At 44.9% G+C, this 24,751-nt stretch overlaps 3 protein-coding genes across 3 annotated transcripts; 1 reads left to right on the top strand and 2 right to left on the bottom strand.

The window, feature by feature from the left end:
* Positions 1 to 116: 116 nt before the first annotated feature.
* Positions 117 to 15,587, bottom strand: LOC118425921 (plasminogen-like). Its single transcript, XM_035835088.1, has 17 exons — positions 15,400 to 15,587; positions 14,654 to 14,772; positions 13,853 to 13,973; positions 12,985 to 13,221; positions 12,540 to 12,732; positions 11,809 to 11,914; positions 11,372 to 11,522; positions 10,887 to 11,032; positions 9,923 to 10,084; positions 9,608 to 9,659; positions 4,004 to 4,234; positions 3,095 to 3,310; positions 2,733 to 2,836; positions 2,455 to 2,549; positions 1,980 to 2,230; positions 1,231 to 1,382; positions 117 to 598 (listed from the first exon to the last, which is right to left on the bottom strand). Exons 1-17 carry the CDS (start codon positions 15,485 to 15,487, stop codon positions 431 to 433), a joined length of 2,592 nt encoding a protein of 863 aa, XP_035690981.1. The 5' UTR covers positions 15,488 to 15,587; the 3' UTR covers positions 117 to 430.
* A 915-nt stretch (positions 15,588 to 16,502) lies between these two features.
* On the bottom strand, positions 16,503 to 19,754 carry LOC118425929 (cholinesterase 2-like). Its single transcript, XM_035835099.1, has 5 exons — positions 19,513 to 19,754; positions 18,857 to 19,027; positions 17,498 to 18,553; positions 16,982 to 17,142; positions 16,503 to 16,654 (listed from the first exon to the last, which is right to left on the bottom strand). Exons 1-5 carry the CDS (start codon positions 19,752 to 19,754, stop codon positions 16,503 to 16,505), a joined length of 1,782 nt encoding a protein of 593 aa, XP_035690992.1.
* A 1,210-nt stretch (positions 19,755 to 20,964) lies between these two features.
* LOC118425938 (olfactory receptor 1571-like) lies at positions 20,965 to 22,248 on the top strand. Its single transcript, XM_035835109.1, has one exon. It carries the CDS (start codon positions 20,965 to 20,967, stop codon positions 22,246 to 22,248), a length of 1,284 nt encoding a protein of 427 aa, XP_035691002.1.
* The last annotated feature ends 2,503 nt before the right edge of the window (positions 22,249 to 24,751 follow it).

The following is a 24,751-nucleotide window of genomic DNA, read 5'->3' on the forward strand; positions in this document are numbered from 1 at the left end:
AATTTTATATAAACACAAAGTAATGCCGATGCCCACACTTTTCAGTATAAGCAGTGATGACAATGTAAGTCTCTGTATTGTCTTATTCGTTGGTGAACAAATTAAAGTGTACAGTATATCTTTCCGTAAGCACCAGTTTTTATTGTCATTCATTCCATTCTACATTCGATAAGTCTGTTATGAAATTAGCATGAAGTGCTTTACTTCTTCGTGCGGTGCACAAATATCCGCCAAAAGGAAACGCTAATATTTACAACTCGGATATGTCATTGTTTATTTGCGTGTAATGCTCACCGTTTGAAATTGGGCAACAAAGTTAGCAACGAGAAAAACAAAACAAGAGATCGTTCATTACAACAGTTAAATTTCTGTCTAAACGTTAAACGTGACAATTTTCACGCGCACTTCTCAAGACAGAAGAATATACTTTTTAGTTATTCTTGATGACGTTGTAGATCCAGTCCGGATACATGGCCACGTTTGTGTAGACGCCGGGTTTCTTGGGGCTCCCGCACGGGCTCGGGCCCCAGCTCACCAGCCCAGCTAGATACCAGCTTCCGTCGGGACGGCGGCATGCCAACGGGCCTCCGCTGTCACCCTGCACACGTAAACAGGTTACCATTGTGACTATTTGTACAAGACAGAACTAATGTGTGCGTACATCGCGAAAACACCGTCAAAGCAAACACTTTACATAAGATACGTTATGTAAGTCATGACCTTTAAAATGACGCATATCTTATAAACAAAATGATACCCCAATTCATGTTTTACCTGAAATCAAGTGTTAGTTTTAATCTTACTGGTATTTAGCAGCCACTTAGTTCTAGTTAACTCTCAACTAGGGTAAGGCTTAGGTCACAATTCCCATCTCGGGGCCCGCCCGGGTAGCTTTCGGAAACAAAAAAATATAATATAAATGACAACGAAAGACACAGAACGTAAAGAAAATAGTCATGAGCATAATTTGTGTATATTCCTTGATAAACACTTTTATTTTTCGTTTCCGCAAACATCCCGGCCGGGGCCCGGTTTGTAAATGTGACCTAGGCCTTAGTGGGGTGGCATAGCTGAGCCTGAGCATAGCTTCATGTTCTCTGGTCCTGATATGTGCTATTAGATATTTAAAAATCCCTCCACAAATCCATAATATCATCCAAAATATCATCGAAACCAAACACTTATTTCAACTTTAAGAGAAATCTCTGAGACAGAAGTAGAGCTGCCTACGTTACAAGAGTCCACTCCGCCCTCCTCGTAGCCTGCACAGACGTTACTGTCGGTGAAGGCCAGCCCGTTGAGGTGGTCTGCATCGTTACACGTGGTCATGTCCACCACGGGAACCTTCCCCTGCTGCAGGCTGTCAGCCAAGTGGCCATCGTCTGGACAAAATCCACGACAACTTTATATATAAGTACGTATGCCGATAGCTAGAACTATCACTGTGCTGTACGGAAAAAACATGTTGGTATCACTCCAGTCTCCATACTTCTTATTATCAATATTGTTCATGACTGTCCATTGTCACTATGTTTATACCATGTACTTGCAATTAGTCCTCGGGCACGAACTTGCAAATAAACTTATTATTATTATACTAACCTTCTGTGTAATGACACGGCGCAGCATTCGTTACTTTAGAGACTTTTTTTAAATCGCCCGAAAACTAAAATTAGAACGACCATCGTGCTTGAGCTGCAGCTGGTCGAAGAATCAATGTTCCGTTTACTTGTCCGCGCAGTCACAGTGTCCAGCCGTAACAAAAACTACATGATGAATTTGCTTCTTCAACACATCAAGGGGTTCTGTAATGCCACATGTAGGCTCACCTGTGGCTCCTGTACAGAGTGCAACAGAATATGCAGATCATGGAGTGGGCTCCTGAGCCACATCAAACAGGAGCCACAACAGAGTTCGACCTTCCAGAGACGCACAGATGGTCTTCTGAGACCGGACTGCCAAAGGAGAAGAACTCTCACCTGTGGCTCCCCACCCCGTGGTGTAACAGAACGTCCCGGCTGCAGGCTCGCTGTCTGGCAGACAGACCACGCCGACGTGGTCGTTCAGCTCTGCGGACCGCGACAGCTTCAGCAGCGCGATGTCGTTGTCCAGTCCGTTCGTGTAGCCCTCGTGCTGGAACACCTGCTCCACCGGGATGTCCTGCTGGAAGGGGTCGGCGGTTTGACGGCGGTGGGCCCCGAGGTACACCGTGAACAGCGCGGCATCCACACTGGAGGGGTTGATATTAGCAAGTCACATCACAAAGTTATGATCACATAATCTGCACATAGCGTGTTGTTAGTGACAGGATCACTGTCGATGAAACTCTTTTGTATTTTCCTCATCTAAATTTAACTGTCAATGACACGACGTTACACTCGCTCATCAGATACAGACATTCATATTATCTTAACTCCTAAAACCTTTTTACCCTGAATCTGGCATGTTCCTTACCCGTCCACACAGTGTCCAGCCGTGACAGCCCAACGGGGGTGGACGAGGGCTCCCCCGCACACATGCCAGCGGCCTGTCCCCTGTCTTAAGGATACCTGGGCAAAAAACATGGCGATCAATCAACACTAGCCCTAGTAGCTCGTCGCATGTGATTGTAGATTATACATCGACCTAATGACTACTACGGATAATTTCCCTAACTTGTAGATTAGTTTTTTTTTTACTAGCTACGTGTCGATGGCGTTTTTAAAAGGCTCGGTCTCGCTGACCGTATGTACCTGCCATGGCCAGCTGCCAGGGACGGCCTCGGTACCGCCAACCACCCGCGACATGGCCGGGCTGATGGCGGGGGTGCCGCAGGTCTCCTGTCCCAGGGTGATCTCTGTGATGCACAGGACAAAATTGCCAGGTTACACATGCGTATATTGCGCATTAGCAGCAGAAGGTAATCAGTTGATAGAACAGAGGTTTATTCCTAGGTATAGACATGAAAAACCCTGCCTGTGCCAAGCCTGCAAGGACAAGCGTTGCAAGGACAGGCATTCATAAGTTCTTCTAAACAAATGGCTCCTCTCCCGGAAAACAATTTGCACGAGAATGCTTCGTAATTAAGGGATAAATTATTGCTGAAGATCCTTACCACATTTTGGGATGTCGCAATACTGCCATCTGTAGACGCTGTCCTGTACGTAGCACCAGGGCCGCTGGTCCCCGTCCGGATTGCGGCAGTAGTTCCGGTCGAGTTGCACGTCGGGATAGCTCATGTAGTTCACCCAAGGCTGACAGGGCAGGCCCCACCGGGTGGTGGACACCGTGCCTTTGTAGTTAGCGCCGTTACCAATCGTGCATACTAAGTCTAGAAAAGATTTATTGCATTAGTTTCTATCAAACTTATTAATGTCTCGCTCTGCCAAATATTGGCCAAATACTAATAGCCAGATACATGTAGCACATTCAAAGGAGTTGGAGTACAGCAATCTCCGATTCCCGATTGTTGCCTGGCGCCTCTCTCTGGCTAGTTTTTACTATTTTACCCTTTGAGTGACTATCATTTATGTTGCCATATCTATTTGGTTGGGTTTTCAGTGCGACAGACGAGTATACAATGACTGTATGGCAATGTATAATTAAGCAAATGTTGTTAATCTGTCGGCATCGACGATGACCAGGGACATCACGTTGTCCTAGCCTGTCAGGAACGGTGTATCCTGCTGCGGCTGATGAGTCCGATGTGATGCAAATATGATGCAGCTCACGGTTTTAACATGAATGCTAGTAGACACAGAAACATTAGCACAAACTTTAAAAGTGATCTGCTATTCCTTGGGAAAGTACAAGATGGAAATTACTGTATGTTATAGCTACATCCAAATATTGTTCATTAAAGTCAATGGTTGATTAGTGATTGCCAATGCGAAACTGGAGATTTATTCGGTTGGCACCTAAGACAATTAGGTTGTTGTGCACAAAAGGCTGATTGATCAATTGGCCAACATATGCAGCATAAGGTTCCAAAGCCGGTTAGCTGGACAATTTTTCACTGGCTCACCGCACGACTGTATGTCGCAGTCCTCCCATCTGACAGCGCTGTCGGTGGTATAGCACCAGGGGTTGGTGTGGTTGTCCGGGTTCCTGCAGTAGTTGTCCCGCAGGTCGGCCTGGGGCTTGCTCTCGGGGGTGATGGCGTGTTGGTGGGGCAGCTGGCTGTCCCATCGCTGGCACTCCCTCCCCGACATCGTGCGGTTGGTGTCACCGCGGTAGGCGCTACCGAGATAACATTCTGTATCCAAACAGACATTAAAATTAATGCAACTCACAAGAACATATATAAACTCAATAAACTCATTGTAGAGGCATCTATATGCTTTGCTTTCTGTGAAAACCTCAACGATTATATAGTATAGAGTTGCGTTTCAACTGCCCAACAGGTTTCCTCAGTCATACAGAAAGGCTTAAAACACCAAATTGTATGTCTGTTCAATTTCGCGTCCCTTCAGCCATTAGTGTGACTTAAGGTGTGTATTTTGAAAACTTTTCTTGATTGCAAAAAACGTTGTACCCAAATCAAAATTATGTAACAGCTGTGGCGTCTTGGAGCTAGTAAACCACACCAAGAAGGTTAAAAAAAGGACATGAAGAAAAGTATTTGTCATGAATATTGAATATAACAATAGAATCCACAAAAGTGTACCCACCTCCAGCCACTGAAGCGCCAATTCCTAACGAAACAATAAAAACTACACTAGAGATCATTTTCATCAAGTTCTTGTCAGAGCGTCCACTGAGCCTTTTCCTATCAAATACCATGTACTATGTTAACCATGTTAGGTAATGCCATCGTATTGACTTGTATAATAAGCGGACACTTGTGCCTACAGAATCTAGTACGCAACGCAAACATTATTAGCAGGATATTACGTCCTGTTGTTTATGTAACTTAGTGCTATATTTGTGCCATTTAAATGTGGTGCGTATTGATCAAGGATAAGGCGAATGGGGGTCTGGCCTCGCCGTCCAGACGTCAGACTGTGTGCCTATAGACTTGCCTGCTTGCCTTCATGCTACGGTCACATTTCCAGCCCTGCCGGGATTTTTGTCGAAACGAAAAATGTTTATTAAGGAATATGCACAGATTATGAACACTAGAAAGGCCGACATTTGCTTAAGAGCAAATACAGCATATTTCAGCCATACCCGTTCCCACGCAACATTGGACTGTTCCAAATCACCCCTGCGCAAAAATGGAACATCCTCTTAACAGTACATTATCCCCCAAAGTGGACTGGTATTGTGAATTGATTCCAGGTAAAAACAGAGCTTGCTTCTATTTTTCAGAAAATGACAATAATCACACCTTCCATTCAGAAACTTTTCATCATGACTGAAAATTGTTGAATGACTTCATGTAATGTCATTAACAATTTTCAGTACGATAACTAGGTGTAAGTTTAAAAAAGTATAAGCTCCTTGTGATGTGGGTACATTTATTATTGCAGTGAACTTTTTTTATTCAAGTAGGGCATACGATTTAATAATTATCAAGCAGGTGCAGGTACTGTAGGAGCGTTTGTTTTCTTCAAGCTGTAAAACTGTTAAACTGTTTTACTTTGTATGCAATCAGCCATCGAGCCTATTCTTATTTTAGTTTAACAACTTCCTGCCAGACCCGGAAGATACGATTGAACCTTGTTCGAGGATTTATTTTCGTCTGTCTGGTCAGTCTGTTCATACCCTGGCGCTGAGAGTGTTTTATTGGGCTGAAACTCTGGCAGTTTAAAGTTACTTACAATTTAAATGTTCAAAGTTTATGTCAAACAACAACAGCACTAGGAAATGTGGCCACTATAGACAGGTGGTCACTATAGAGAAAATGCTGATCTATTGACTAGGAGCCATACGTTACACATGATTTCAGTACACTGATCATTAATCATATAAACATTGCACAGGTAAGCCAATTGTTTAGATGTACAATTAAGTTCAAATAATTCTGAAGAGAAATATTGATGAGAAAATAATCATTTTCGCCACTGTCTAACTTATAATTACGTATCAAAACTAAACGCAGATTTTCTAACTAACGCACCTTTCGCCGACTTCATCAAAGGACCGCCGGCTATCAATCAAACACGGCTGTTGATTAGACTTAGAGTTTCAAACAGTCATGTGCTGTGTGCCAGTTGACAGCAAACTTCATGCTACGTGATGTTTTACATTGCTTGGACCTTCTTTCCTACAGCGGTGCTTCTACAAAATATTTAGACTGTAACACTGAGTCCCACATGTTTTATAGAATAGAATTTGACGCAGAACAGCGTTTTTTGCTGGGTATTTTTCTTGAAACATGTCCGTGGGAATATCAGCGAGGCGGCGACGTAGGGATATCAGACCGTCAACAAAAGTCGCACGGCGGCTAAAGGCGCAGCGAAGATACTAGCGCTATAAATAAGCGCTTCAACTAAGGATGGCAACCCGTACAATATTTTTGTATACTGTTGAACTAAGTAAAGTTTGTTGTTTATGAGGTTTTAGTTGTCTTTGAAGCTTTGACCCGAAATATAAGTCAAACTGCTGAAGAGAAGTAAGTGACTGCTACGATTATCGTAGATATGGCCCTAAAAAAACTGATAAAAGAAGCCTTCTCAATAGTCTAAAATGCAAGAGCTTCCGGGGGGGCTTCGCCCACCTGGGTCCCCCCCACAGTGGCCCTGCCCCTGGACCCCGCCTGGGACATTCGGCGGCCCCCGGACCTCTGTCCGACGCTTTGAAAAAATCCTGGCGAGAAGTCTGTACGGCCTGAGTCTTCAAGTTAACGTATTGTGTGGTCCCGCTTATGAATATTAATTAGCCTTCGCCTTCCTCTTCGCTGATTGGCTGAACCATTAATTGAATTAACTCTTCCTGCCGGCTAGACGCAGGTGCAGATGTCGGCTCTGTGGGGTGAACGTCCGAAAGGTCATGGCATGGAGAACGAAAGAAAACCAATTTCCCCTAAAAAAAGTGCTGTAATTAAGCCTTTTACAGTACTTTATGCCAAAAATTTTACTTGGATCATTTTACCAACTATCTTATGCCTATCTATACCAAATGTTACTCATACCAGGGTACAGGGGTGCAAAATATACCGTTATAAGACCGTCAACAACAGTCGCACAGAGCTAACAGCGCAGCGAAAATACCATCGCTAGCGTTTCAACTTCGGATAACAAGTTATAAGTACTGTTGAACTCAGTAACGTTAAAGTTTGTTTTTAGTTGCCTTTGACGGTTTGACCTGAAATAGTGTTACGCTAAACTCCTGAAGAGAAGTTAAGTGACTGCTGCGATTATCATAGATATGCCCCTAAGAACTGATACAATATAAAGCCTTCTGAATAGTCTAAAATGCGAGAGCCTTAGGCGGGCTTCGCTCCCCCTGGCGGGAACACTGCTATATACGAGATCATGAGGCCCCGCTTATGAATATTAATTAGCCTTTGGCCTCCTCATCGCTGATTGGCTAGGTCTTTGATTCAATTAACTCTCCGGCTGACGCGCACAGGTGTGGCTCTGTGCGGGGTCACGGAAGGTCACGTCAGGAGGCCAAAAGAAAACAAATTTCCCCTCAGAAAAGTGCCAAAATTAATCATTTTAAAGTTGTTTATGTCAAAAATTTTACCTGAATCTTGTTACCAAGTATCTAATGCCTATCTATACCAAATTTCAGGTCATTTAATTGTAATACCAGGGTACAGGAGCCAAAAGTGTCCTTTTTTGGTCAAAAATTGGCCAAAAATCGCAAAAATAAGCATTTTGTTTCACTGTACACCAAAAGTGTTATTGAATTTATATGAAGGGAATATCAAGGCACATCTGTGTCAAATTTCAGCTCATTCGGTTGCAATACCAAGGTACAGGAGCCAAAAGTGTCCTTTTTTGGTCAAAAATTGGTCAAAAAATCGCAAAAATAAGCATTTTGTTGTACTGTACACCAAAAGTGTTATTGAATTTATATCAGGGCATTATCAAGGCACATCTCTGTCAAATTTCAGCTCATTTGGTTGTAATACCAGGGTACAGGGGCCAAAAGTGTCCTTTTTTGGTCAAAAATTGGTAAAAAAATCGCAAAAATAAGCATTTTGTTGTGCTGTACACCAAAAGTGTTATCGAATTTATATGGGGGCATTATCAAGGCACATCTCTGTCAAATTTCAGCTCATTTGGTTGTAATACCAGGGTACAGGGGCCAAAATATACAGTTTTGGTCTAAAATTAACCAAAAAATCTCAATAAAATCATTTTAGAGGCAGATATGAAAAAAATGGGAAAAAAGCATCAAGGTATTGGCCCACTCTACCCCTGTGCCGAATTTCAGGTCATTCGGTCCAGGAACGGCGGAGATGAATCACTTTGAAGATTTGACAGGAGAAAGAAAGAAAGAAAGAAAGAAAGAAACATTACGAATACAATATATTTCACCATACTATGTATGGCTGAAATATAATGAGTAATTGTTGTACGCTCTGTGTTATTTCTGCTTCGTATCAGACTTTTCGTTCACGAAAACTGCGCGCCCGGGGACCGGTTTGGAAATGTGATTATAGCACAAGCGAGAAAAACATGCTACTACTCTTATCAAAATGGTGCGCTTATTGCGACTCAATGACGTCAGATGTCCTCACCATTATATTCGACCAAGACTCCACCCTGATGAACGATACAGGTGATCTGTTTGAACTTGATGTCATCATGCATGCAACTCATGAAATATGTACGCCATATCCTGGAACAAACATGACATTACGGTCAAGAACGTGACTGGTTGTCCTTGAATTGTAGCCGTGAGGGCAGTACAGCGATGAGTCAACAGCCTTCGTGTAGTGACGTGTTGTTTTTTTTTTTATCTGCGTCCATGACTCTTGCTACAGTGCTTACCTCAGCAAATGTTTGATTCTAAGGTTTGCCTTGAGGTGATGCATACATTATCACATGCATCCATGGCGCTGGCAAACAGATCCATACTAGCTGGGAGTACACTCTCGGTAAGATAATCAGAAAATAGTCCTTGATATAAACATAAATTATACGTCTGAACGCTGATGTCATATGTCTAGAAGCACCGCAAAATTGATCTTGCCAAACCTTTTCACGCATACCCCGTTCTAATATACTTGCAAGCTGCTTTATTTTCAATTGGGGGCATATTTGCCTTAGTTTGCATAAACTTGCTTCAAGCGCCCTAGAACTATGATCATCATCGTCGCCGCATTTCAGTATTCGCTGAGGCGGGCCGTCATTGTTCTCCACTTTTCTGCCTGCTGCTGTCCTTGATTATTAGAACTATGACTAGATGACTAGAACTATAGCTTTAACATAAGGCTAGAACTATGATGCCCCAACTGGACCGTACAGAACATCATACTTAAAAGTTATTGAAAGGCACAAAGCTACCATTACTATGGTACTGGACTAATTGTTTGCAGGGTGAGCCATATACTCGTAGCTACGACACAGGTTTTGTTAGGTTTATCCTAAGAAGCTCCGTCTGGTTTGTGAGTAACGATTACATAATCATCATTGTCTGACACTGACGGCGATGAATTAGCTATAGTTTATTGTGATATAAACTGTATTCACCAGCTAGCTAGCTGCGATGTGATAGCTTCGTCACTCACTGTCTCTATCGAAAAGGAAAAAGCACACTAGCTGAAGTACTATGTCTACTATCTGAAAGACCACAAGAGAAGAACATCACAATATCACATATACCATAAGTTTTATTTCCAAGAAAGAACGTCTACCATATACATTTTGAGCTCCGTTCATGTGCATTGATGTTTTCATCTTTATGACTTTATTTTTTTTCCACTGCAACTATAAAGTCCTTCCTTTCGTTTGACTATGTACATGCTCCGCTATCAACGGTTTAAAATGAAGTGGTGCGGATGAGTAAAGAACTGTCGTGGCCAAAACAGAGGCCAGGTCCTCTAGTTAATCTCAATCATGTAGCTGATCCAGTCCACGTAGTTAAAGACCCGTGTGTAGACGCCAGGCTTGTAGGCCTGCGCACAGCCGATCCCCCAGCTGACCACCCCGGCCAGCTCCCAGGTCCCGTCAGCACGCTGGCACACCAACGGGCCGCCGCTGTCACCCTGGGCAGGCGGTTAGGTGAGCATCATCACATTGTAGTAAACATAATCAGTAGGGGTCAACCTAATCACATTGTAGTAAAGGTAGGACTGTTTCCAGGTAGAGATTTTTTTCTGTCCTACTCATTGTTTGGGAGTCCATATTGTTAATTTTCATGGACGGATCTGTGATTTAGAGCTTGCAAAACTACATTTTTCATAAATTTCATGTCATATTTCATATTTTTTGACCGTCTCAACAAGTAAATTTCCGTCCCGGGACGGAAAGATAGGCCCTGGAGACAGCCCTGAGCCGTAAAGGCAAATTAGTCATATTCAATTGAGTTTAAGTATGGTGCTCCTTCGAATAGCTGATAATGAAGAAGTGCAATGCTGCCAAACACACCGCCTTAGCCCTTTTACTCTCGACTGGAGTTTTTGTTAGGCTATTTTACGCCGTAAGGCATGAGAGAATTTCTCAGTCCACATCCGAAAGGACGAATGTAATGATAAAATGCCCAAGCAGGGCCTAACAACAACTGTAAGAAATTTATCCCATACTACAACTTCTGTATTAGTTAGATAAGCGTTAAGTTATAGAACTGTAGTTATGTAGATGCCATACTTTGTACCCCGTACAACTGTTGTGCAATAAACTATATATATAAAACTATATATATATATATATCCACGGAATTACACCGCTCGTGCCAAATCGGATTCTATATAGTGTTACGTATTGGGATAACTCTGATAGGTTCTAAACCAAGGCGCGCTCTATATGTTTATGCGCTTCATGACTGGGAAATGCACTGAGAGAGTCTACCTGGCAGGCGTCGACCCCGCCCTGCTCGTACCCGGCGCAGATCATGGTGTTGGTGTCGATGGAGGAGGCGCCCAGGTAACTCACACATGTGGACGGGGCCACGATGGGCACTTTACCCTGCAGCAAGACTTCAGACAGGCCAGACCCTGTAAATAGAATCAATGTATGTTTGGTCCTATCGCAGTGGCTTTCATGGTCGTGATAAAATCACATTTCCAACCCGATGCCCCGCCAGGTAGTTTACAGGCTTTCAGACGAGATTCGAGGGACTCCAAGCGAGCGCAAATCTACTACTGGAACAGGCCGCCGGTTGATCTTAATTAACACATAAAAGTATCTTGGCGGGGACCCTAGACGACGTGTTCTCTGGGACCCTGGATGATTTTAAGTGCGAATTGCATCCGACAAGCACAAACTATTTCGATAAAAGTATCCGTTGATTAATGCTCCACCTTTAATTCACGAAGCCACCATTGTACACATACCTGTGCTTCCCCAGCCGGTGGTGTAGCACTCGGTCCCGGCAGGTGTGTCAGCCTCAGGTAGGCAAGCTGGGCTCACCTGGTCCGTCAGCACCACAGGTGAGCTCAGCTTCATCAGCGTCAGGTCGTTCTGTACGGTGTTACTGTTCCAGCTCTGTTTGATGGAATGATAAGACATTAACAGAGCTCATAGATGTCTGCGCTTGTATTGTACTCAATCATAACTTTCAGCTGGTTTGTCCCAGATAAAGTTGTTCCACGTTTTTCATTAATTGTGAGTTTTGTGACCACAGCTTGTGTCAGAATGAATACTTTTAGGGCCTAGATCTAGAGTCAAGCATGAGTAGAGGGCAAGAGACAAGACAGGATAAAAGCAATTGAATTTAAAAAAACAAACATAAAGAGGATGTGGCCTTTTGCTACGACGCTTTTGGCATTACCGGATGCACGATGACCTTTGACACAGTGCGGGTCTGCTGTGTGGGGTCCTGTGTGTTTCGGTGTTCTTTCCCGAGGAGAATGGTCCATGGCTCCGGGCTTGCTCTCCTGGGGTGTGGGGTAAGAAAAGCGACATTATAAAGTGGTGGAATTCAGCACACCGAGGATGGAGTTTTTTTTCCTGTCAAGCCATCTTGTACACGTATCATGTTTAGTACAACGTACACACGTACGCTGAAAGGCCAAAACTACAAGTACTAGATGCATGCGCATTTGTCCGATCGCGCCCGTTGGTACCTCTGCGACTACGTTACTGAGTAGTATTAGCAATCGATATTGGCAACGCCCAAGGAGCGAGCCTCTTTTCCCACCAGAGATTTTCACAGACGAAAACATGGCACATAATTTCGTAAGATAACTGGCACAGTGCACGTGCGTCTTTACACTACTCGCCAAAGCGGAATAACTGTCCGTACCCTGATCTCCGAGCAGACCCTACGGTAGCATAAGATAGTATCAAAAGCTGGCAAAGGAGTGACGCCGGTCTAGGATTGTGCATGGCCACCGGAGTGTGTATGGCTGGCCTGATCTAATCTCGCTTATTGCAGCCCGCCCAACATCCGCCGGCCTCCTAGCGGAGAGGGGCCAGTTACAGCCCCGGACAGCAGAGTTACACAGACTAATGTATGGCTATCTTATGCTTCCATAGGGTTGGCTTGGAGATCATTCGTACCCGTCCACGCAGTGTGCGGCGGTGAGGACCCAGTCAGGGTGGATGAGGGTCCCTCCGCACGTGTGTGAGTCGCGGTACCGGAGGGAGATCTGCCAGGGCCAGCTGCCGGGCACCGCCACGGTCCCGCCCACCACGCGCGCCAGAGACGGTGGGATGGCAGGGGTGCCGCACGAACCCTCTCCGGTTAGAGGAGCTGGAGGAGATAAAGTGAACGGGTTTTGCTTCTATTGCAACGAGTATATATAATTAGCCTCCAAACATAAGATTTATTTCACTGTGATAGATCTGGTATTTGTAGGGAAGGACGCAAAGTCGTTTTGTGTCCTGAGCCACATCGTAAACGTTTATTTGTGTTTGCCGATCGTCTGTACGTTTCCTACAGCCACAGCCAAGGACAAAGTCGAACACGTTCACCTTGAGCACCTGTCATTTTCCCAACACTTACCACATTTTGGGACGTCACAGTACTCCCATCGCACACTGGGGTCCGTGGTGTAGCACCAGGGCCCGGCAGCGGCGTCGGGGTTCCTGCAGTAGTTGTTGTCCAGCCCCGAGTCGGGCCTGTTGGCCGGAGAGAAGGAGTGGCTGTGCGGGGCCTGCTGGTCCCACCTCTGACACGTCAACCCGGAGGACGTCATGTTCACTTCCCCTCTGTAGAGCGCTCCCGTACCAGTGTAACAATCTGCGTATTCACGATGTCATGGAAATGTAACTCAGTACAAAACTGCGTTTTTAGAGCTGCAGGAACTTCAGTGAACTATTTGTTTGTTTGTTTGTATTTCATACCCTGTAAACCGCCTTTTGCGTAACATATCAGGTCACTTGTACCGAAATGTACAAGCTGCATATGTGGACATCAAAGACTAGTCATTAACAAAGATAGATATTACATAAAACTTGTAACATTACTTGTAAACGGTTTTGCATGCGCATTTCAATACTCAGTCGTTCAGTCGCTATATAGGGCCAGAGCTAGGCATTTCAAACAGCCTTCGGCTAGTTAAGTAGCCCTGGCTGTATATCTTTATACGGAAGAATTGAGAATGAATCATGTCAAAACAACGAGCCAGCCACACATTTCACATTTCGTGACCACACAATACTAGTACTAGTACAGTCAAACCTGTATTAGGGACCACCTCTACAGAGGGGCCACCTGTCCATAGTGGCCACTTTTTGTCGGTCCCTTGGGTATTTTATCTACAAGTTGCCACCTCTATACAGAGGCCACTTGTCTATAGTGGCCAAATTTGTCCGGTCCCTTGAGTGGCCGCTATAGACAGGTTTGACTGTATAATCACTGTCTGACCTACCGCAGGATTTGACGGGGCAGTACTGCCAGCGGACGCTAGGGTCCAGCGTGTAACACCACGGTCTCTCCGCTCCATCCGGGTTACGACAGTAGTTCTCAGACAGGTCGTAAATGTTGTATTCCTGCATCAATGTGGAAATCAAGCCAATGGAAGAACATTACCACGAGTAGAGAGGTCTGAGAAATAGAATGGAATCACCAACAAAAGCTGTCTTCAAGGTGATTTTTCATTTCATTGTAAGGAAAATCTTCTTCAAATGACGGGGCTTATCCGTAAGAAAAGTCTGTTTCATTTACACCTGTCACATGTTTCAATAGATTGTTGTCAATTTGCATATCATCATTTCATATGAGAGGATAGATACCATGAAATACAGCATTATGCAAGGCAATAAGAGATATCAGACTTCACCCCCTTAATCATACCGCTTTGCGACACTTTCAGTGCCACTGACTCAAATAGGAGCACTAAGGATGGAGGGCTTCTTCTTCTTCGTGTCATCACTACACTGTTCCACTCCAATAATCCACACACTCCCTTCCTCTGGGGTTCCAAAATTGCAGACAGAGAGACAGAGAGAGAGAGAGGTACGGAGACCGACAGACCGAGAGATTGAGGTACAGACAGAATGATAGATACAGACAGACAGAAACAGGCAGACGGACAGAGTGCAGACAGACAGTCGGACAGGTAGAGGCAGAGTACAGACAGCCGCAGACATACATACATACATACAGACAGACAGACAGACAGACAGACAGACAGACAGACAGACCAGCCAAAAACAATACGTCAGCCTACCGAGGAAGGTAGGAACTGGTGACCGTGCGGGGTCTGATCGTCCCAGCGCTGGCATACTAGGCCGTCATCTGTAGTGTTCATCTGACCTCGGTAGGAGGCGCCGTTTCCCAAAAAACAGTCTGGAAAGGTACCATGCAAAGCTTAGTCCAAGTGACTGATGCAAAGAATAGGCCCATGAACCTTGACAGAAATGTTCTATAGTCAATTGCACAACGGATGAACGCAAACTTCTGTTAACTGCACGGAGTCCTAAAACCCAAACCGGTGCAGCCCAGCTAGATAACTTCGCATCATTGCACCAGCCGGATAATTGCACGAAATTCACTGGCAAATAAGCCGTGCAATTAAGCGGCTTCTATTGTATAACAATTCTCGGAACGGAGCCATTACGTGGCAAATGTCACTGCTGCCAGGCCACCTTTAGTTCTTGGCATTTCCCCTTAACACAACTTAATTTTGGGGCCAAATGATATAAAATCTCGTATGCAGGAGCTAATATCTATATCAACTTCTGTTGTATGGCACATAAGTGTCCTTTTCAAATTACCACAAAGCAGTATCAATAACCTGAGGAAGTTATGTGACGAGCCAAATTTGATATATCAGTAGCACAGCACCTTGCTCTAGCTACAGACAATGTTAATGCCAACGACCGAGCACTGGTCTGCGTTAAGAATGGTTCCGACAAGTACTGATTCGAATAGCTGCAACATCAAAAGAGAGAAAATGATATTGCAAACTCTTACCATCGTCCCCCTGGGCGTATGTTGTGGACCAGCAAAGGACAGTGACCAGGACTAAAATAATCTCTTTCGCCATGTTGTCGTGTATCATGATCACGGGGTGAGTTGCTTTTCCTGACAGATCTTAGACACAAAGTCCCCCTATATATCACCATCACTGCTCAGTACACAAGAGTCCAGACGCAAACAAACTCATCCGGAGACGGCATTTCGTAACGTAATAAATCATAGGCAAACAACAAACACGTAACAGGGAGCAAATAACGTGATGCAATAGATGACAGTAGATACACAGTTCATTGATCCAAGGAGGTTATATAAATTTTAGAAAAAATCGACATAAAGGCTGGGTGCGTTGTCGTGTCTCTAGACGTAGACCCACCATTTTCCACATCTCGACTTAAACATATCATGTATACGCTAACTCATCACGATAGTTGAATAAAAAGTGTTAACTACAAAACATGATTTACCGGATTACTGTTCTAATCTAGCATACTAGCTATATTTAGAAATTTGATCCTGTTGTGTAAGAGTACATTTCTAAAATTATCCCAGCTGAACAAACGCCGTGTAACAGAGGAACAAACAAACATTTGGATGTGCAGTCCACAAGAACGTCAGAGATGACGTTTTCTTCCCCGTGACGCCGGTTCGTTGCCCGGGCGTGGGAAGACCAGAACAGTTCTACAGGTGGGACAGAAAAACAACATGGTCTCGTGCTTCACCACGTGCCAGGACGCACCTGTAGCTTCGACACTTAGGTCTAGGTGAGGTATTTCATACAGGAGAAAAATGTCTACTCATGATCAAGTCACGGTCTCGACTACATTTATTGGGCACGTAGTTTGTTGTTTTCTAGTGGAAAACAGTATTACATCACATCTTGTGTATCCCGGACAGCAAGGAACTATCGGCTTTTGATTGAATGCTAGCAGAAACGACAGACAAATATAAAGACTCTGAACAATTGCAATGTATCACGAGCTCTTTCTAACGGAGAAGAGATATTTTGTAATAGTTCATCAGCGGTTCAAAACGTGTACGAAAGCCTTGCGTCACTTCTTGCAAGGAACGACGATCGACAACCCATGCTCAGGCCTGTCTCAAAGCTGGAGGAACTCAAATACTAGTGTTGACTGTATGACGAGCAAGATAACCAGCACACAAGCTGTCAGATTGCTCCCCACAATCCCTGGGCGGGTGTGGAACGGTACTCCTGATGCGGAGGCACACGGGACATCATTCATCAAAGCATCTGCAGGGGAAAAAATGAACAAGATTGTAGGAATCGTTTCACCTGTAAAATATAAAAGCAAAACGGAGCAGAAAATCAACGACACAAGAAGTCGGGCACTTAGGCTAGGGTCACATTTCCAAACTGGGGCCCGGCCGATCGAGGTGTTCGCCGAAAAAAAAGTTTTTATCGAGCAATATACATTTTTATGTTTTACCTGTTTTATTGTCTTTTATATCTTACTTTTCGTCCCCCCCAATCTACCCGGCCGGGTCTCGGTTTGGACATGTGGCCTAAGCATAACGAGGAGAATGGAAGTCTATTTATCCGTGGTTAGCATTAACTTACCTGTCTTGTTTGATAGAGGCTTCAAGTAGTTGTCCAAGAAAGCACAGTTCCTTGTGCTCGGGCCGGTCAGCATCCGGGGCTGCGACGCATCAAGCACCATGTACCCGCCATGGGTCGTGTTGAAGGCGCTCCAACCACTCTCGTTGTTGTTGTTTGGATCTCTAGCAAAACGTTAATCACGAATATTCAATATTGAAATAAATCTATATAACGTTATCAACATGATGTCATACGAGAGGAACACTACAGGCTGCGACCGCCGAGCAACCATAGATTTCATAGATTGCTAAACGAATTTCATGAATAAAGAACGAATGTTATTACGTTTTGTGTACTTTATTGTCTTTTACATCATCCCTTTATATTTTGCATCATATTCCAATTATGAAACCATACAAATTCAATCTTGGTCGCTCAGCTATCACAGTCTATCGGACGAAGGAAATGTGCATATATCCAATCATCATGAAAAAAGAGGAAAGAAATTTTAGAAGATTGCAGAGAGAAATGACAAACCCTGTTCTGGCAAAGTTGGCCCAGTGCCGCATCATCCTGCGAGCCAGCTGTTTCTCCTCCTGGGTGAACCCGTAGACAGGATCCAGAGGCAGGCCGAACACGAACGGCACCTCCTCGCCGTGAATGGCGCCCACCCAGGCCGGGTAGGGGGAGGCGGAGGGGCGGTGGGAGAACCGGTACATGTAGGACGTGGCTCCATTCCGTAGATGGGCACGCCCGGTGTTGACATCAGGGCAGACGAAGATGTAACCACCGTAAAGATCATCCATTGCGTCGCGGTACATGGTGTCTTGGTCTAGACGTTCCCAGTCAGTGTATTGGAAGGCGACGGCGTCAACACCGAACTCGTTTAGTACTGGAATAGCGTAGCGAATACACTGTAGAAACTGGTCCTTGGTGATCAGGCTTTCTGTGTCATTACTAAAGCCGGGATATTGGTTGCTAATGAGGAAATAGACGCCTTCATCTTCATTAGAACCGAGGAGGAGGTCTGCTTTTTTGAACGCCCCATTCTGATAGGCAACCGGTGGGCTTTCCGGCAGGAAACTTCCATCTACAACAGGGAGGATCGTTGCGTATCCCACGGCTGAAGTATCAACAAGTTGCTGAGCGTCCTTATCTCGAAGACAGGCCAGCATTCCGGTCGAGCCTTGTTCTGTCGGACATCCCAAGTGGTTGGCAAAGGCCACTGTTTTCTCGTATGCGACAGCTTCGGAGTTGTACCCCCAGGGATTCAGGGCGGTCCCGCTCTGCAGTATCGCGCGGCTGAAGAGGTCCCTGCTACCGGGAGATATCAGGTGGTACCCGATACTGACTCCGCCGGCGCTTTCGCCGAACAGAGTCACCCTTGCGGGATCACCTCCGAAAGCCGCGATGTTGTCCTGTACCCACGTCAGCGCCAGGACCTGGTCTGTCAGACCGACGTTGCCTGGCGCGTCAGGCGTACCAGTGTAGAGGAAGCCTAACGCACTGACCCGGTAGTTAAAGGAGACCACGAGAACTCCCTCTGTGGCAGCGAGGTATCTTCCGTCGTAGGTGGGTAGCGACGAGGATCCCCTGAGATGAAATATTCAACAATAAAGACATTTATACAGATTTATGGCAGTCAAACCAGAGAACATCTACGGCCCCTGTAAGAAATTTCACAAGGGAAGACTTTCATTACGATATTCATTCTCACATGATCGCAATGTCATGGGTATCGTTTCCTAATACATGGATTGTATGATGGGCCACGTCTGTGGTCGATAAAATGATATCAAGAGGCTCACTACCATTTTAACTGGTACTTGAATGGATCGAGTTGTTGTGTTCGTGTGTTTTTGGACACGTCTGTGCCATTTGTCGTCTATGACGTACCACTCGAAGGATCCCCCGTATATCCAGACGAGCACGGCGGCCCCGGTGGGGGCGGGGGTTGGCTGCCACACGTTCAGGTACAGGCAGTCCTCGCTCTTCGGCGCGTTCAGTCCCCATAGGTCACTTTGATCATTAACTACTTCTCTGTCTTGGCTGCATGCATAAGGTATTCTGTGGGGTTGGAGAACGGAAGAGAACACGTCGAGACGAAGAACACATTCAAACTTCAAATCACAGATATCTCTTGATCTAAATCTATTGCTATTGTCCAGACATGTAGCTCTACTGTACTTACAAAAGGCATTAATACCAATATGACCTTACTGTTTTTGGCTTGGATTTTGACCGATGACGTCATCAAATTAGCATAATTTATGCATATTCAATCATGAAAGATATCTCTAGATAACACAATTTATCTATGTACGAAAATAGCAAGAATATAGCAATTGATGAATTTGGCGCAGGCATCGAAAGCAACCCCCCGGTATGAATAAGGTTAAGAACCGGTACAATTCGTCAATCTTCTCTTTCAAGAAATGACAAAGACCAATGACACGCACACAAAAAACGTCGCCATGGCAATAATTTTTAATTGTCACACTTTTTATATTTAGCCGTAAGTATATCATTGCAAAGAACTTTGTTATAAACACCTTGTTGCGTTGTATATCCCGTCCCATGGCTCCATGGGCTCGGCCAGTTTGAACCGCCGTTCTCCGACTGGCGGCTGTGCGAACGGGATTCCCAGGAAGGCGTGAACTGTCGTCCCGAGCACGTCCAACTCCAGCCCGGCTACCCGCCCTGCCGGGGTCGTCACATCAGCCGCTGCCTGTAACTGCTGTGTGTTGAACAGTCCCGGCACGACGCATATTGCAGCTAGCATTTGAAGCAGCATTCCCGGTGTCCTTAGTGTCCTGTGTTAGTGGGTGATACCAAGAAAAATTTAACTGCTGAATGAAATATAAAAGCCCTCTTTGCTCTACAAGACATCACATCATGATCGAGAACATGATCTATGACATGATCATGAGCTGAAATAGCTCACCCGAGCGACGCCCGGAAACAAAACTTCCCATTAGAGTCTGTGACCGCTGAACGACCAAAGATTATTTGACAGGTCGTTCAACGTATATTTTTCTATAAGACGGGACACAACCTACGTCATTAAAAGTCTGGTTAGTCCTTCCAGGACGGTATGGAAGGAAACCTAACCTAGCCAATGAGGGGGCAAATCATTTCAGGATCATCTGAGGCCACCGTCACTGTAACCTCATCCAATTGAGGCTATATATAGGGAACGCAGTTGTCGAATGGCGATATCACACATAGAAGGTACCAATGTAAACGCTGCATTTGATGACATCTACATCTACATTGCTACTACATGTATCCCTAAATAACCTCAACCAGAGCAATGAAGGGGGTAGTTGAGGTCTCCAATAAATATTTGTGTGTGTCTGTTCTGGTGTTTATGGTGTGGAACTTGAGGTGATGGCTCTTTCGGGTGCGCCCGTGGGCTGGTTTAAGTAGGCTGTCTTGACTTTAAGTTGATATAGTTATACGCTAGTTTTTAGAAGGTGGTGAGGCGGGCGTTCCTCCTCCTTTCACAGAGGAGGGGCCACTGCAGGTCGTTGAGCATTTGTGTCACGCTACTAGTCTGCCGGAAGTCATATAGGGTCGCTCGGGTGACCCTGCTCTGGACGGCCTCCGCCGCCTGTATCCATTTGGCGTGCGGGCCCCAGACGATGGAACCACTACTAAATATTCTTAGTGGGGCTGTACCAGCGCTTTGTAGCGAGTAGCCCTCACCCTAAATGGATAATGAGTCAACCTGCGCCGAATTATGGGCCTTCTAGTTTACAATGGCGTCCAATTACCATGGTTACATGTCGTGAGTAATTCACGTCAGCACCATTCTTCATTAGGCGTAATTAAACTCATTCATGCTTCCAAACATTCCTTCCGAAGGCCTTAGCTACTGCTGAGATACGCACGTAAGAAAATAAGAAAAGAACCATAACGAGAATAGGTCTTCAACGGTTACAGACCGTCGTTCTACACCACAGTCTCTGACAGAGCGAGAAGAGTGATTTCCCCAGACCGACATGGCTAACCACGCTAACGTGTCCACAGGACGAAACAGTACCGCGTTCTATCCTACAACACCTCAGGATATGGACAACTGGACTAGATCTCCAGACCATAATAGCAGCATCGACGATCAGACGGATGACTTCCTTACCTCCAGCCTGACGGCCAAGATCCTCCAAGTGTGCTGGTTGGTCCCGTCCTTGGTGCTGATCCTCGGCTTTAACGTGGTCTTCATCATCGCCGTCGCGCGCTCCCCGAGTTTGTGGAAGCAGCGTTTTCTCCTGCCTGTCAATCTCGCTGTTCTAGACATTCTCCTGGCGCTGGTTTGCATCCCAAGCTCCATAAACAACATAGTGAGTGAGAGCGCTACCGATTCTGCTTTTCTCTGCCTGACACAGTGTGGTGTGTACTACGGCACGGCTGTCTGTACATTAATGACTCTAACTCTGATGGCGTGGGATCGCTACCAAGCAATCTGTAACCCTTTCCATTACCAGGAAGTAGACGCCGTTCACTGGACAGGCATCAGGGTCCTAGCCACATGGGTCTGGAGCATCAGCCTAAGCGTAGTTTCTGTTATCTTCGCCCCCATGGCTGGAGTAGACATTGCCCACGTTCAAAAGAGTAACATGTTGTGCACAGTCGTTGACATAGGTGCCAATCGGCAATCCGGCATTGCTAGAAATCTTCAGCATTTCGGCGGAGTGCTAATCGTCGTGTCGGTTGCGTTCATTCTCATCTCGTACTGCAAAGTTTACAGAGAAATCCTGAGACTGCACCCCGTGGGAGATGGGGGTGTTCCAGCCGGGGGACCGCCGGGAAACCCACAAGGCGGCGGAGACAATCACAGTCCCAGGCGAACAATATCCATCCATCTGTCAATATTCATGATATTCATGACGACGGTCTGTGCAAATGGTGTCATTGGTCATATGATAACGCCGGGACAGACAACAGCCACCGCAAGTGTACTCAAGCGTGTTGTCCAGTTGGTGTACCTGACCGTTCCGTGTTTCAGCAACCCCATGATCTACGGCTTCCGAAGCGAAGAGATCCGGGTGGCGGTAAGGAGACTTTTCCGGAGACCAGAGTGGTCCAACATCGCAGCCCTTATCCGGAGATACCGCGGTACAAACCAGGACACAGTGCAACATTTACAGACAGTGTCACAACTTCAAGCCGCTTCTCAAAACTTGGACGTTCCGTCACCACGTGCACAATGTGCGGCCAGGTTAGCCCTGGAATCAACAGCAGTGACAGTTGAAGATTTGTCTGTTTCTAATGACGAAAGGCCATGACTAAGTAAATGACCTAATAAAGCTAAGGAAATGACCAAAACTATAGCTGTGAAAGCCATAATCGAAAATAGGGTTCCATCCAAAGAAAGCAGCAATGGTGACGATCAGGACAGCATTGAACTGCCTGGGTATGTTTCTTCGCCAGAGCCATGATGTCACGATCGTCACTCTGCACATAGCTGTATGTTGTTGTGTTTTATACTTGTCTATTGTATACGAATTGTCTTCACAGGATTCAATTGCATTATATTGTTTTGAAGAAAACAGGTAATCACGAACAGCATCTCCATACCTCACTCCTAATAAAAAAAAAGTTCGTTAAGTGGCACGAAAGAGCGATTAACAGTAAAGGGAGCGTTTGCTCTTTTTAATTTTTGTTCTCTGCCTTTCACGTAAATAATACACAAGAGAAAATAGATAGAGTACAAGAACTGACACAGCGGTAAGCCCAAAGCAAACTTTTCACAGAGTCTTTTCAGTATCTCAATGCATGGAAGTTTTAAACCAGTTGTATCAACTATGTGTATTAAAAAATAAATGAACTGGGTTGATAACGGTGTCCAGTGGTGAATGAATCCTAGTTACAAGATGTAAGCAAACGCTGAATACCCGATAGGAAATATGGACTTCATGATGTCTATCCTCTTTCAACATTGTCTTGCATGTGTCATCCTTTCGCAGAATCATACAGGATTGACCCTCATTCGCTACTTCCCATGTTGAAATTGGTATTGAGCAATGACTGGTCTCATATCTGACAGACCACTGTCCTTCCACTTTTTTTAATGGAATTTAAGTGGCTGATTAGGCATTGAGATCCTCCTCCTTGTTGCATTGCAAATTGCAGCCGTATTTCTCGTCCGTAAGTAAGAGGTAATCAACGATGTCAATAGTCCTAATGAACATGCCCCTCTGAAGACATTCCTTACGCTGTAGTAGACGTGCGTATTCACTCGGAGAATAGAACTGGCGAATGGTTTTGCTACATCGTAGGCGAGGCATTATTTCATTGAAATAAATAGTTAAAGCTTAAACAGAGAAGCTATAGACAGGTACGGGTGTTTTTCCCGTATGGACGGAATGCTACAATTCCTTAGATCAGCCATCTATGTTTGTTTACGTCTTTCAGTAAGCATGAGTAGCCACCTAATCACTGGTGATTAAAAATCTGCTTTGTGACATTAGAAACTACATGCAGGAGCTGAGGTCAAAATCTACACCATATCTTCCTGACATCAAAAGCTACAGTATTGGCCACCAAAGAATCAGGACCTTGGCATGCCAAAGTTCTACTGCAGTGCAAAGAAAAACCGCTAGCCCATAGCCGATTTTGATTTTCGTCATCCGAAGACCTACCCATGAAATAACAAATATCATCACAATCCTTCCTGAGGATCGTAAGTAATGCTAACCTAAGATAAACCTATGTACCTACTAACATATGAAATTCCTATGTTTTTCATGGTGCTAGAACGGTGGATAACCTACCACCGCTGTCTCGTTTGGCACCGTCATTTTGATGGCGTAGATTGCACACTTTTGCCAGACTACAGAAGAGACTCATAATTCACACCAAAAAAAAAGCAAAGATTACTGCATATAGGGCATGTGTAATCAGTGTTCTGCTTTATAACAGCGAAATGTGGTCCCTGTATTCAAGTCAGGAAAAGAAACTAAACACATTTCACATTCGTAGTTTGTGTCGAATACCTAATATTAAGTGGAATTATTATGTCACCAATGTAGATGTTATCACACATGCTAAGATTCCTAGTATGTACACGCTGCTGAAGCAACGTCGAGCAAACAGAACTCAGTGGAGGCAGGAAGTTAAGGAAGGTTTGAAACGGGGAAAAAAAGCAGAAACTCGCCTCAAAACTCAGACGTATAAAGCGTAAAACAAAACAATACGTACATTGTGTAGAAAACGTACTATTCATAGTCTTACGAGACTGACGAATGTCTACTACTTTGATTGTACAACGATGAAAATTGTCTCAGAGACACGTGTAATACCTAATCACATACCTGTGTATATCCAGCTAAAATCGTTCCAATCTGCCTGGAAGTGCCAAACCCTAACGTTACACTTTCTGGTGACTGCCTGCTTACCAAGCGGGAGTGGTCAGTACGCGACCGACCCAGACAACAATTGACCCCATTTAAAGGTGACTTTATGACCCCAGGAAGGTCGAAGTCCGAACCTCCTGACTTATAAACAAGCGCGATGTAGTTAAACTAAACATTGGGGGGGGGGGGGGGCAATGTTCATCGAACTGTTCATCAAACAAAGCCATGAACAAAGTGTAGTGTGTACAATATCCATAGGCCACAGCAAGTAAACTTTATGGAGGATCAGCGCGATCTTATTTTTTTTTCTTTTTCGGTAATGCAACATGACGAGAAAGTACCAAAATGGGCAAATATAGGTGTAGCCTCATAATTGTACCTGTAGAAGTGATACTAGCTAGGTAGGAAGCCATGACCGTAGTTGCAGAAGTAA

This window comes from Branchiostoma floridae, chromosome 1 (genome assembly GCF_000003815.2).
Source record: "Branchiostoma floridae strain S238N-H82 chromosome 1, Bfl_VNyyK, whole genome shotgun sequence".
Classification (NCBI taxonomy): domain Eukaryota; kingdom Metazoa; phylum Chordata; class Leptocardii; order Amphioxiformes; family Branchiostomatidae; genus Branchiostoma; species Branchiostoma floridae.

Excerpts from the sequence above, each read along its gene's own strand:
- LOC118425929 (XM_035835099.1), bottom strand. The coding sequence starts at position 19,754 with ATGCTGCTTCAAATGCTAGCTGCAATATGCGTCGTGCCGGGACTGTTC. Across the intron at positions 17,143-17,497 it reads GCCAACTTTGCCAGAACAGG|AGATCCAAACAACAACAACG; the intron begins GTTTGTCATTTC and ends ACGTTTTGCTAG. Across the intron at positions 16,655-16,981 it reads GCCTCTATCAAACAAGACAG|ATGCTTTGATGAATGATGTC; the intron begins GTAAGTTAATGC and ends TTTCCCCTGCAG.
- LOC118425938 (XM_035835109.1), top strand. The coding sequence starts at position 20,965 with ATGGCTAACCACGCTAACGTGTCCACAGGACGAAACAGTACCGCGTTC.
- LOC118425921 (XM_035835088.1), bottom strand. The coding sequence starts at position 15,487 with ATGATACACGACAACATGGCGAAAGAGATTATTTTAGTCCTGGTCACT. Across the intron at positions 4,235-9,607 it reads TTTCCTTTTCGATAGAGACA|AATGTTATCTCGGTAGCGCC; the intron begins GTGAGTGACGAA and ends GTTTGGATACAG. Across the intron at positions 2,231-2,454 it reads GCTGGACACTGTGTGGACGG|TGTGGATGCCGCGCTGTTCA; the intron begins GTAAGGAACATG and ends CAACCCCTCCAG.